A 14,025-nucleotide genomic window follows, 5' to 3' on the forward strand; every position below is an offset into this window, starting at 1 on the left:
TTTCAGGTCACACCATGCTCACGAACTTAGCTGGCAATGCGAAGCTGGGATCATCTCTACAAATGACAGGCAGCACTGGCATCAGGCAACAACTCAGGTTAAGGACAGAAGCTTCGAAAGACATGACTAGAGTCATGAAGTTTTTCGAATGATTATTTATTTCCAGTCATTCCCACTTCTTTCCCCTGGAATGGCTGTATTGTATCAAGGAAGGGCCCTCTGGCTTCACGAAGGAGGAAATGCACACCCATCCCAGACTGCCTATGCTGGAAGAGGGCCCGCGGGGGCTCGGGAAGGTCTGCACTGAGGCCGGGCGTGGGCCCCACTGCAGTGGCCCTGCTCTACGGGCTCTGTCCGGCTTCCGGAGAAGTGGGAACTGCTGGCCTCACCCACGTGATGCCCCCTGTGTTCCCGTGCTGGAAACGGACCAACCAGACCTCATGCTGGAAAGGAACTTCTTACATGAGCTCCCCAGGGTGGACCTGAGTTTTCCAGCCAGCCACGCAGGGACAGCTGACGGTGCGGACGGCCCTCACACCGCCGCAGCGGTGATGGAGTCTTCCAGAGACGGACGCTTCTGCTCACCCGCACCAGAAAGACGAGAAGACGATGAGTGAGGACAACGGCGTGGGGCCACGGCCACTTCCTCCCGGTCCAGCCGTGCCTTCCAGAGGGCAGCCCCCTCCCGGTCCCCACCACCCGGCCCACCGCCGGCTGCAGCTGCTACTCCGGGAGCTGGGAGGCGCACACCGCTGGCCAGGAGCTGGGGCCCGGCCGTGGGGCCGACAGCTGGCTGGGGTCATTTGTTGGCCATGGCGGAGAGCTGGTCGCGGATACGGCCCAGGCCGTCTAGCATAGTGTCCAGCGTTTCCTTACTCAGCTCCACAGTGACCGCTGAGACGGAGGGCTTGTCTCCACATAGACTAGGATCTTCCTGGATCTGAAAAGAGAACAGGGCCCCAACGTAAGAGCCGCCCCTCTTCCCACCGCCCTGGAGGTGAGCCCTGGACCCGAGAGCCCTCCCCTGTTCCGGTGAACCTCTGAAGTCAGGCTCTTTGCTCAGAGCCACACAGAGTCCTAGCCCTGGCCTTCAGCAAATGAGGAGACAGGAGGAGCTTCCCAGAGGCTTGGGAGAGGAGCGCTCAGGGCAAGTACTGGAGAAGCCAAGGCTCACTCACCCCTCGGACCCCTGCCTCTCAGCACTGGAGTGAGGAGACATTGCACGGGCCCATACAGGTCCTTTACGCAGGGGGCTCTAGGGGTGGTGAGAATTCACTGGGGGCAGAAAAAACATTACAGCTCCTAGTTATATTTACTTGTTCCTTCCAAAACAAAAATCAACTCTACTAATGTTTACAAACTTCATTGTTAGAGGCACCCTTACTTTTTCATTTTCTAACAGGTGCTGAGTTTCCGGGTCTGTGGTTAAGTAAACAGGGCATCACTAAACAAACCCTAACCATAGATACAGGGTTTAAAAAGATTCCTGAAAAGATCTGTAGAGTGAAGGTAACACGGGGAGGCCAGAGCGTGCCAACAAGAAAAGGAAGGGCCGACGCTTCCCCAGCCGCGACCGCGCACGCTGGCTGGGCCACGTCACAAACAGCGGCGCCACCATCAGCTGGACAAGCGGTCGCCTGAGGGACACCCACATTATCAAGAAGGCAATCTGAAATCTGACGGCGCGCCCCCATCCTGAAAGCTAAACTTTCCCGTTAGCGTAGAAGGTAAACTTCAGGGAAAAGCTAACCCTTCTTAAAACTTGTGTTTTGTGTGTGTCTTCTCCTTTAAAAATTTCTACTTCCAGTGTACGTTTAATTACGTCCATAACATGTTAGTACAGTAGTGACCGTGTCCTCGACAAATACAGAGCGCATCTGGGGGTGCTGCATATGTTTCCAGGGGGTCAGAGGTCGCAGAGCTCGGAGACTGGTGTTCGTGCGGGCGCGGGGTGCCGAGCCCCTGAGGCCCCTCGTCTCCCTCCCACGAGCGGCGCAGCGGACGCACCTTCATCCGCAGCAGGCAGGTGGGGACGGCCATGCGGCTGATGCTGTCGGAGGAGGTCTTGATGTCCACTCTCCAGTCCAGGTCGACCAGGCGCGGCAGAGAGACTGTGAAGGCGACAGGCCAGCTCAGAGCCCACGCCGCTCGCTTCACCGAGCCCTGACTCTGGGACAGGTAGCCCCGAGGGCTGGGTCACGCTCCTGAGCCACAGAGCTAGTCTCTGAGGGAGGGGAAGACGGGGCTCCAGACCGCACAGGAAGCCGGGGCCTTCCTCCCCGCGGCTCCGCGCCACCTGCACTTGGCAGTGATTCACGGCGGGCGCCCCGCCACGCCTCTGCCTGACATTCGAGCCTCCAGATGTCGGCACAAAACGAGAGGCGAGTCTGGGATGAGGTTCATGCACGCTGAGTTTCGGCGACGCGCTCGGGCCGCCCGGCAGAGCTGAGCCGGGGCTGGGAAGGAAGGGCAGGGAGGGAGGCGGGTTTCTTGGTACTCACTCTGATTTGCCTGGGCTTCCGTCCGCCAAGTAGAGCTGGTTAAGAGGGAAAGATGAGGACAAAAGAATGGAAAAGGGATGAGAACTGATCATGAGGGAGGCCCGTGGACCTGGCATCTTGGAGCCTGTCATCGCTCCCTGACCGGGAAGGACCTCAGACACGTCTGCTGCATGGCAGACGCAGTTTCTTGTTTGGTCTACACAGCTCAGTGACGTTAAGGCCAGAAGTGCTGTTAGTTTTCGTAGCTTAGGGGGCAAAAAGAAAGAAGAGCCTTCCTGTATTGCATTCTTAGTGTGCTCCCGCTCTCAGAGACGAAGCAGGAAAAGTCTACCAATTCTCTTTTCTTGAGCATCTCCTCCCCAAAGTATTGCGTTTTATGCAAAACACACCCAAACACACCCGTCTAATGCTACAGCCAAGAGCATCACAGTGAGATGCAAAGCAGAGGCAGAATAAATGTGATCACGTGTGAGAAAAGTTTCTAAATAAACACTAAAACCCTCGGCAAGCAGGGATTATCTCTCATTACTGTCCAAGAATTCTGTTCAAGCCTGCCGCTGACCAGCAGCTAATCAGGTCTGCTTCAGTTGTACGTATCTACAGGGTTTTCCCAGGAAATATTTAGATAATGCACAAAAGAAACAAAAATGACCAATTAAACGTACGAAAAGGATATATGACATCACTAGTATCCAAGATAATATAAATGCAAGTGAGGCGCATCTGCCATTTGTGAACTAGGGAAAAATGTAAAAAAATTCCCTCGGTGCCGATGAAGGTGTAGGGAGGGGGCGCACTCACGCCTCCTGGTAGAAAGCCAGTTGGCGCAATCTTTCTCATGGTCAGCTTGAGAACAGAAAGCACCTCACTATGGCCTTTAACCAGTAAGGAGATAAGTGAGCACAAGAGCAACGCTTCCACGGTAAACTGAAGTGAAAACTGCCAGTAGCCTAAACATGCAACACTAGGGAATTTCTTAACTAAATTTTATATAATTTCTCCACATAAAGAATATATTTAGCCATTAAAAAGGACACCGAAGGTATTTCTCGACCTAAGATATCATTATATAAGCATCACAAGGAACTCTCAAGAAACGAGCACTTACACGTGTTCTAGGATGATTTTTGTCAGCAGGTTTTTGAGGTTTTGGTGGAAAGTCTCGGGAAAGAGAGCCAGGATCGCCTCGGCAGAGGACAGGTCGCGGAACACCGCCAGCCTGGTGAGGCGGTGCAGGGCCTGGAGCAGCTGCGGGACAGGCCGGCGGTGGTGAGAAGCAGGGCAGGGGGCACGGCTCCATCCCCCCGCCCGCCACACATCGCCACAGCCGTCCGAACAGTCCCATGGGTCCTGAGGCCTCGCTCCCAGATGCTGATGCCCACGTGCCTCTGTCCACCTCTAAGTTCACCTGTTGCTTTAGAAGGCGGGGGTAGTTGCCCGACTTAGGAACCTGTCAACGTGCCAGAAACTTCTGCTTGGGAGCAAAGGGTTAATAAGTCCCCTTCCCTTGTGCACAGAATCTGACTTCAGTTCACTTTCTAGCCTGTTCCCTGGTAACGTGAGAGAAGTGAAAAGTCGGCTGTGTTACTAGGCAACGCTGCCTTGGCCACTGCTTCTGGGCTGGGAGGTCTGCACAAACCCCTGGGGGCCCAGAGCCATGGGCTCCCCTGAGCGGGCAGACCCCGAAGCTGCGCTCACTGACTTGCTATCACAGGTACTGGCTCTGGCGGGGTGTGGGCTTTGAATCGAGGGCGCCCTTGCCCCTAGGCTGTCACTGAGCAGGCGAAGAAAACAAATGGATGGGGGGCTGTGCTGACTCCCCTGTGGAAGAGGAGGGCCTGACACCACCCTGCAGGTTTGCTGTGCTCTGCCCTAGGTCCTTCCAACTGACTGTAGCCAAGGATGGCCTGGGGCCGCTTGTGAATGCAGCAACGCTCGAAACTCGAAACTCGAAACTCGGAGGACGCTCTGGAGGGGGCTGCTCTAGGGCTTTCTCTGAGGCCCTGGGAGGCTGCCCAGCCGCAGAGGCACAACCCGAGAGGCGAGAGGCGAGGAGGGGTGAGGTCAGGGCATCACTGCCCCAGCCTCCCCACCCTCCAGGGAGACAGTTCTGCGGTGTGTCCCCCAGGGTTTCTTACAGGGCCCAAGTTTGAGCCCCAGTGCCCACAGCAGTACCTGGGCATCGACACATTCTTTCTTGGCTTTGGCCCTCCTCCCTGTTAGATTGTCCCCACTCCCTCCTTTGTGCTTTCTAGACTCTCCTTCCCCAGGTAATCACTTGCAACCAACTCTTAGCCTCAGGGTCTACTTTTGGGGAAGCCAAACTAAGTCTACAACTCACTTCCATAATCTGCCTGCTGCCTTTCACTGTGACTTCAATGAAAACAGCTCTGGTTTAAAAATAGTAACAGTAATAATGCAGGCCTGTTTGAATGAACTTCTATTTTAGAGGCATATTTGCCCTAAAAAGAGAAGGCTGTGAGGACTGCATTAGCTGAGTCACTTCACTCTTCCTCTTGGCCACCAGCTGGGGTCAGGTAGGGTCCAACAGCACGTCCTCCGAACCATACTCAGGCCTCAGAGCTTCTGCCCAGTGCCCCCAAAGAAGTCTGTTTAAGCTATCTGGCTGACGATCTATCAGCAGAGACAAGTTATAGGGAAAGAAAATTGCAGAAAGGTTGGCTTTTGTCCACACCGTCTAGGGAACAAGTCTGAAAAGGAAATGGCCAGGACCTCTGATTCTGGGTATAGTCTCCCATCCGTGCCTCATTTATCATAAGGAAGTGAAGGTTCAAAGACAATAGCTTTTAAGTTCACTAGCATTAAAATGAAAATCTATTTTAAGTTTGTTATAATGTCAACAGACATTTCAGGGGGAAAATTTCCTTGGATGTGGCAATGATTGGGAAGTTAAGAAAGAGAGTAATGAGCTAAGAAGCCAGTGGCCAAAGGTCATTTCTGACCATACTTACTTGCTCTGCTTCCTCCTGGGTCACAGACAAGCTGGAACATGTAATATCCAAGAGTTTTTCTGAGCCAAGGGCTGAACTGGAAAAGCTCTCTTGGCACAGCTGTCTGACAACATCTTTTGAGGAGGCCTATGAATTAATTCACAGATGGGGAGAAAAAAAAAAGACTCTGAAAATACTTGTTTCAGAACATAGTATTGTCTCAGTCATGATGTATACCTTTGAGACTCAAGGTTTAAAGGTGCACAGGACATCTCCATTTCCAGGGCGGTGAAACAGATGTAGTTTGTCTTATTTTCCCTTCTCAGCACAACTGAAAGTGCTGGGCACTATGTGGGAAACAGAGGTTAGACCACTCCAAGAGGGAGCAGACAGAAGACGGACCTGCTGTGGGCCTCCCCCTCCAGACCAAGAAATGACATGGTACTGAGTTTCCTGGATTTTCTTCTTGTTCATATATCCCAGACTTTGAGCTGAAGGACAGGGCAGCCCAGAACGCCAATGGGCACACAAAAACAAAACAAACAAAAAACTCCAACAAATACCTGCTCTCTCTAGCCAAGGGACTAAGAAAGCTTAGCAAGACAGAAAACTGTTATGAGATAACTGCTCTACTGAGCCAAACACCACAGAAAAAACAGTAGCCCCACTCCCACCTATGTTAGCAAAGGCTGAGTGGGGAATGCAGACTTCCCCCCTTTTAAGGCTACAATGAGGTATCGCATCACCCCCGCCAGGGTGGTGTCAGAGAAGGCCAAATAGGGAGATGGGACCTTCATCCCCACCGACTGGCAACTAGTCCCACCACCCCTTGGCATTAATAGTAAGCACATGGGGCCAGAACTTCCATCCCTGCCCAACAGTAACAAAGAACCCCCACTTTTGGGTGTCAGTAGGAGCCAAAGGCAGAATCTGAACCTTCATCTCCATCTGGTAATAATGAGGCAGAAACTCTTCAGAATCTCAGAGTATAACATGACAATGCCCAGGTTTCAACTTAAAATCATTCATCATAGCAAGAGTCAGAAAGATCTCACACTGAATGAAAAAAGACAATCATTAGATGCCAACATCAAGATAACAGATGTTAAAATTATCTGAAAAAGATTTTAAAGCAGCCATGACAAAAAATGCTTCAACAAGTAAGTACAAACATGTTTGAAACAAATAAAAACAACCGGAAAGTCCCAGTAAAGGAACAGAAGATACAAAGAAGAACAAAATGGAAATTTTAACACTGAAAAATACAATAACCAAAATTAAAAGTTTGGTAGACGGGCTCAGCACCAGAATGAAAGGCACAGAGGAAAGAATCAGTAAACTGGAAGACAGAGCCACTAGAAATCACCCAGTTTGCACATAGAAAACAAACTGAAAATAATGAACAGAGCCTCCAGGATCTGTGGGACTATACCAAAAAAATCTAACATTCATGTCACTAGAGTCCTAGAAGGGGAGGATTAAAGAGTGCAAGGCTGAAAAAGTACTTAAAATAATGGCTGAAAACTTTCCAAGTTTAGCTACAGACGTAACTGTATGCATTCAAGAACCTAAGCAAATTCTCAACAGGATAAATCCAAAGAAATCCATACCAAGACGCACCATAATTAAACTCCAGGAAACTAAAGGCAAAGAAAAAATCTTGAAAGCAGTGAGAGAGAAACAATATCTTATCCGTAAGGGATCATTAGAATAATAGCAGATTTTAAATCAGAACTCATGGAAGCAAGAAGAAAGTGGCACAATATTTCTCAGGTGTTGGAAGAAAAGAACTGTCAACCCAGAATCCTACACCCAGCAAAAAATATCCTTCAGAAAATGAAGAGGAAATCAAGACATTCTCATATGAAAGAAAACTATGAAAATCTGTCACAAAAGACGTTCTCTTAACAGAAAGGAAACAATAAAAGGAACCTTGGAACATCAGGAAGAAAGAGAGAACACAACAAACAAAAATAAGGGTAAATACAATAGATTTTCCTTCTCTTGAATTTCTAAATTCTGTTTAATGGATGAAGCAAAAATTATACCACTGTCCAATGCGGCTCTAAATGTACGCAGAGGAAATATTTAAGACAATTATATTACAAATGAGGGAAGGGATATAAAGGGAAGGTTTCTATACCTCAGCTCTAACTGGTAAAATGATGACACTGATAGAATCTGATATTTTGTATATAAATGTAATAACTAGAGCAGCCACTAAAAACGTTATAAAAAGAAATGCATTTTAAGATGCTACAGATAAATCAAAGGGGAATTCCAAAAATATGTTCAAATAACCCACAGGAAGTCTAGAAAAAGTAAAGAGAAACAAAAAACAGAAAAGAGCAGATAAAAAACAAAAAATTAAATGGCAGACTTAAGCTCTAATATTCAATTACATTAGCTGTAAGTGGGAAATTAAATATGAGCTGCAAATAGAACTCAATTAAATGTGGTCTATAAGAAATGCTCTTCAAATATGATAGAGACAGATTAAAAGGATGGAAAAAGATATGTCATGCAAATATTAATGAAATAAAATCAAGAGTGGCTACAATAATATCAGACAAAATAGATTTCACAGCAAAGAAAATTACCAGAGGCAGAAAGGGACATTATATAATGATAAAAGGTTCTATCTCCTAAGAAGACATCCTAAATATGTATGCACCCAGCAAGAGAGCTAGAAAACATAAGAAGTAAAAAGAGAATGGAAAGGAGGGACAGACAAGTCCACACATATAGCTGGAGACTTCAACACCCATCTTTCAACAACTGATAGAACAACTAGACAGATATTCAACAAGAACACAGAAGATTTCAACACCACCATTGATCGATCTAATCAATGCTTATGGAACACAACCCAGTAGCAACAGAATACACATTCTTTTCAAGTGCCCGCTGAACATATACCAAGATAGATCATATTCTGAGCCATAAAACAAACCTCAACAAATTTGAAAGAACTGAAATCATATTGAGTGTGTTCTTGGTGACCACAATGCAATAAACTAGAAATCACTAACAGAAAGATGACAAGAATATATCCAAACACTTGGAAACCTAAACACCCTTCTAAATAATTCACAGATCATAGAGGAGCCTCAAAGGAAATTTTTAAAATTATACTATAAAAATTATACTAATGCATAACAATGAAAAAAAACCCACAAAAATTTGGGGGCACAGCCATGACAGTGTTGACAGGTAAATTTACAGCATTAAACACATATATTAAAAAAGAGAAAAGTTCTCAAATCAATAATCAAAGTTCCCACCTCAAGAACATAGAAAAAGAAAAGTATAATAAACCCAAAGGAAGAAGGAAGGAAACAACGAAGAGCAGAAACCAATGAAATTGAAAACAGGGAAAAAAAAAAAAGAGAGAGAGAAATCAATGAACCAAATAACAAGTTCTTTGAAAATATCAATAAAATTGACAAACTTTTAGGAAGACTGGCAAAGTTAAACAGAGAGAAGACACAAATTACCAATATCAGGAATGAAACAGTCACTAAAGACTTCAAAAGGAAAATAAGAATAACCAAAAATAACTCTATACACACAAATTTGGCAGCTTGGACAAAATGGATAAATTCCTCAAAAAACACAAACTACTACAGTTCCCCCAATATGTAACTGATAATTTGAATAGGCTTATAACAATGAAGGAAATTGAATTCATAATTTAAAACTCCCCAAGAAGAAATCTCCAGGCCCAGATGGTTTCACTGGAGAATTCTAACAAATGTTTAAGAAAAGAATTAACTAATTCTACACAATCTTTTTTAGGAAACAAAAAAGGATGGAACACTCTCCAGTTCATTTCATAAAACTAGTACTACCCTGACATCAAAGGCAGACAAAGACTGTACAAAAGCATAAAAAACAACTGGAGTCCAATATCCCTCACAAAGACAGAGGTAAAAGACCTTTAAAAAAATATTAGCAAACAGAGTTCAGCAATATATAAAAAGAATTATTCACTATACGCAGGGAGGATTTAGTCCAGGGATGCAAGGCTGGTTCAGTATTTAAAAACCTATGTAATCTACCATATTAACAGGCTCGAGAAGAGGGGCGCCTGGGTGTCTCAGGCCTTAAGCGTCTGCCTTCGGCTCAGGCGGGATCCCGGAGTCCTGGGATCGAGCCCCACATCAGGCTCCTCCGCTGGGAGCCTGCTTCTTCCTCTCCCACTCCCCCTGCTTGTGTTCCCTCTCTCGCTGGCTGTCTCTCTCTGTCATATAAATAAATAAAATCTTTGGGGAAAAAAAACAGGCTCAAGAAGAAAATCACATGATATTAATCAATGCAGAAAAAGCAGTTGACAAAATTCAACATCCATGCGTGATGAAAACTCTTGTAGAATTAGGAATAGAAGGGACCTTCCATAATTTGATATACAGCATCTACAAAAACCCTAGAGACAGCATTACACTTCACGGTGAAAATCTAAAGCTAAGAACAAGGCAAGGATGTCTGCTGTTACCACTCTTATTCAACATAGTGCTGAAAATTCTAGCCACTGAAATTAGTTAAGAATAAGGAATAAAATATATACAGATCAGAAAGGTAGAAACAAAACTGTCCCTATTTGCAGATAACATGATTGTCCACAAAGTCTCAAGGAATGTACAAAAAAACTACTAGAATAAGTGAGTTCAGCATGTTTGTAGATACGAGATACATACAAAAATTAAGCTGTATTCTATACACTAGCAAAGAACATATAAACACTGGAATTAAAAATACATTATCTGGAGTGCCTGGCTATCTCAGTCTAAAGAGCACGCGACTCTGGATCTCAGGGTTGTGAATTCAAGCTCCATGTTGGGGTAGAGATTACTAATAAATTAATAAATAAACGTTTCTTAAAGATTTTGTGTTTATTTATTTGAGAGAGATAGAATGAGAAAGAGAGCACACACAGGAAATCACGAGCAGGAGAGGGACAAGCAGATGCCCTGCTGAGCGCGGCGCCCGATGTGGGGCTCCATATGGCAATGCTAAGATCATGATCCGAGCCGAAACCAAGAGTAGGACACTCAGCTGAGCCACCCAGGTGCCCACAAAATAAGCAAACTTTTAAAAAATAAATAAAAACTTAATATCATTTGCCATTGCTCAAAAAAAGAAAAATACTATGGTATAAATCTTGCAAAACATGTACAGGACTTGTATGCTAAAAAATTACACAACACAGATAAAAGAAATCAAAGATCTAAATAAATGGGGAGGTATATCATGGACTGGAAGATTCAACACACTAAAGATGTCAATTCTCCCCTAACTGATACACAGATTTAACACAACTCCTATGAAAATCTCAGCAGGTTTTTTTAAACATAGACAAAATCATTCTAAAATTTATATAAGAAGGCAAAGAAACTAGCATAGCTAAAATAATTCTGATAAAGAATGAAGTAGGAGAAATCAGCCAATCTGATTTCAAGACTTATTACATAGCTATAGTAATTAAGACTGTGAGGTATTATCAGAGGAATAAACAAATAGATCAACAGAACAAAACAGAGAACCCTGAAATAGACCCACACGAATTTGCCCAACTGATTCTTGACAAAGTTGCAAAAGCAATTCAATGGAGAAAGACAGCATTTTCAACAAATGGTTCTGGAACAACTGGACATTCACAGGCCAAAAAAAAAAAAAAAAAACAACCTCAAACTGTCTCACACATATACCAAATTAAGTCAAAACTGATCATGTACTTAAATGTAAAATGTAATATAAACATGAAACTATAAAACTTTTAGAAAAAAGAGGAGAAAATTTGGAGATCTATGGCTTGGCAAAGAGTTCTTATACATGACACCAAAAGTACAATTCATAAAAGGAAAAATTGTTGGTAAATTGTACTTCATCAAAATTAAAACTTTTGCTCTGCAAAAGCTCCTGTTATGGGTTCAATGGTGTCCCCCTAAAATTCATGTATTAAAGTCCCAATTCCCAGTACCTCAAAATGCGATGTCATTTAGAAACAGAATTGTTGCAGATTAATTAGTTAAGATGAAGTCATAGGGTGGACCCTAATCCAATAGGACCGGTGTCCTTATTAAAAAGGGAAATGGAGAGGGGCTCCTGGGTGGCCCAGTCAGGTGAGCATTGGACTCTTGATTTCAGCTCAGGCCGTGATCTCGGGGTCATGGGATCAAGCCCCATGCCGGGCTCTGCACTCATGGAGCCTGCTTGTGATTCTCTCTCTCTCTCCCTCTGCCTATCCTCTTCTCACAAGCCTCCCCTCCTCCAAGGGTAAGGAGAGGGTGAGGGCAGAGGGGAAGTGGATGCGACTATAAAAGGGCAACAGCAAGGATCCTGTAGTGATGGCAATGTTCCATATCTTGAGTATTTCAAAGTCAATATCCTGGTTGGGATATAATGCTATAGTTTTGCAAGACGTTTCTATAGGGGGAAACTGGGTAAAGGGTAAATGGGACCTTTCTGTATTACTTTTTACAACTGTATGTAAAACTATAATTCCCTCAAAATAAAAACTTAAATTTTTTCGAAGATTTTATTTATCTGAGAGAAAGAAGGAGAGCCAGCAAGAGTGGGGGGAGAGGAAGAAGCAGACTCCCCGCTGAGCAGGGAGCCTGACGTGGAGCTGGATCCCAAGACCCCTAGATCACAACCTGAGCTGATGGCAGACGCTCAACCGACTGAGCCACGTAAGCACCCCTAAGTAATTTTTTAAAAAAGAAAATACATAGCAGAATAGGAATGAGAATGAATTAACTGTTGCTACATAATGACAAGCAAAAAAAGCCAGGAATAAAAAAGTATGTGCTGTATTATTCCATTTATGTGAAGTTCAAACATGGGCAATATTAAATTGATTTTAAAAACAAAGATAGTGGTTACTACTGGGGAGGTGAAGGAAGTAACAAAGGAACAAGAGAGAGACTTCTGCAGTACTGGTAATATTTTGGTTTTGACCATAGTGATGGTTACATGGGTGTGTAATAAATCATTGAGCTGTGCGTTTACGATTTGTGTGCTTTTCTGTGTTACACGTTAATAATACTTTTTAAAAGCTTACTAACAGAAAAAAAAAAGTCCATACGATGAATAGGCATTGGGTGGGGAGTGGGCAGAACAGAGGAGAGTGGAAAGGCCCAGGGCTGTGAGCTGAGAGCCATAGGTTTCCAATTTCAGCTTTGTTACTTCTTCCATTAATTCATGTACTGAGCACATGCTGTGTGCCAGAAGTTGAGGATACACTTGTTGGGGATACATTTGTGAATATCAGAGAGCAGATGCTTTTAGGGATGGAGAATACAAGTGAATACTGCTGAGACTGTTAAAACAAAGGAGGGACCATTGAATGAACCAACCAATGAAGATGCTGTGCCATGAACTGCTTAGTGTTATGAACTCAACCCTTTTCATCTGGAGTTAAAACCAAAAAAAAAAAAAAAAAAGTCCCAATTGGATCTTACATTCTGCAAGAAAAGCAGAAAACAGGCAAACAGACGCATAATGTCTACAAAGGAAAATAAAACCGCCCCTTCTTCCATCAGGAAAATCAGAAGTTAAACAAGTAATTTCAATCCATCGTTTCATTTGGTTTTAAGAAGTCTCACAATCTTTCAAACGATTATCAGGAGAGCGTTTGGGCCCTTACACAGGTCAAAGCCCAGAACACCCGGACTCAGGAGAACACACGCCCACTTCACTCAGGGGGCCGCGAGGACGCAGAGGATGAGATTTCTCAACCACGGAGCGAAGAGGGGCTGCGCGATGAAATGGGGAAATGGCAACGTAGATCTAGCACTTACTGTAAGATCTAGATCTTAGACCAATCCTGGACACCAGCCCCAGAGACTTTTAGTAGGGGGCATTTGTACAGCACCTGCACGTCCGTGATCCTATTTGTTCCCCCACCATCCTGTCGGGACGGTATTAATTTCGAGCCCGCTTTCTAAAAGCTCGGAAATGCGCAACGACGGAGTCCCCCAGAGAGGTAGTGGCAGAGTCATGGCTCTAAATCAGGGTCCATTTGATCCCAATTCCCACTCCGTCCCAAGGCCTGGGGACAAAGGCCCGCCTCACGCTGTCCCCACCCCGCCAATTTACCTTCAGCAGGCTCTGGAGCGCCGCGAAATTCTCCGCTGTCAACGCGGCCATCTTCCCCAAATCACCTGATGGCTGCACGCGGAGAAGTTCGTCACGTGGCTCCGGAGCCGCCGCAGGGAATGCTGGGGGTTGTAGTCCTTCGGGATGGTGACGGCCGCTTCGGGATGGGAAGGGGCCCATAGGACAAGATCGCTAGATGATGATGGCTCAGCCTGGGGACTCTAGGACAGTGGAGTTTGGAGGACGCAGATGTGGGATAGATTTCCCCGGGTGGAAATTGGCTTGGCTGGGCTTGTCTACTCCCCAAGACAGGGAAAATTGATTTTCCTTGACCTGTGTGGGTGGGCTGGCTGATTTGGGGAATGCACCTGCAGGTGGTATTCACACCCTATGTTGTCCCCCCCACACTGTACCAGGATTGGTCTGTGTGGCCAATATCAAGTGGCAGAAGTGATGGTATGTCACTTCTAAAA

The 14,025-nt window shown here is 45.3% G+C and overlaps 1 protein-coding gene across 1 annotated transcript; it reads right to left on the bottom strand.

Moving 5' to 3' along the window:
• Positions 1-359: 359 nt before the first annotated feature.
• COMMD9 (COMM domain containing 9) lies at positions 360-13,621 on the bottom strand. Its single transcript, XM_045808494.2, has 6 exons — positions 13,553-13,621; positions 5,474-5,599; positions 3,610-3,749; positions 2,502-2,536; positions 2,008-2,111; positions 360-940 (listed from the first exon to the last, which is right to left on the bottom strand). Exons 1-6 carry the CDS (start codon positions 13,601-13,603, stop codon positions 800-802), a joined length of 597 nt encoding a protein of 198 aa, XP_045664450.1. The 5' UTR covers positions 13,604-13,621; the 3' UTR covers positions 360-799.
• Positions 13,622-14,025: the final 404 nt, after the last annotated feature.

This window comes from Ursus americanus, chromosome 24, assembly GCF_024610735.1.
Source record: "Ursus americanus isolate L20-20 chromosome 24, mUrsAme1.1.p, whole genome shotgun sequence".
NCBI lineage: Eukaryota > Metazoa > Chordata > Mammalia > Carnivora > Ursidae > Ursus > Ursus americanus.

What these genes read in the sequence shown, in the direction of transcription:
- COMMD9 (XM_045808494.2), bottom strand. Translation starts at nt 13,603, where the DNA reads ATGGCCGCGTTGACAGCGGAGAATTTCGCGGCGCTCCAGAGCCTGCTG. An exon ending in CCCAGGAGGAAGCAGAGCAA is followed by an intron (nt 3,750 to 5,473) that starts GTAAGTATGGTC and finishes CCTGTCCCGCAG; the next exon opens with CTGCTCCAGGCCCTGCACCG. An exon ending in CCTGCCTGCTGCGGATGAAG is followed by an intron (nt 941 to 2,007) that starts GTGCGTCCGCTG and finishes TTCTCTTTTCAG; the next exon opens with ATCCAGGAAGATCCTAGTCT.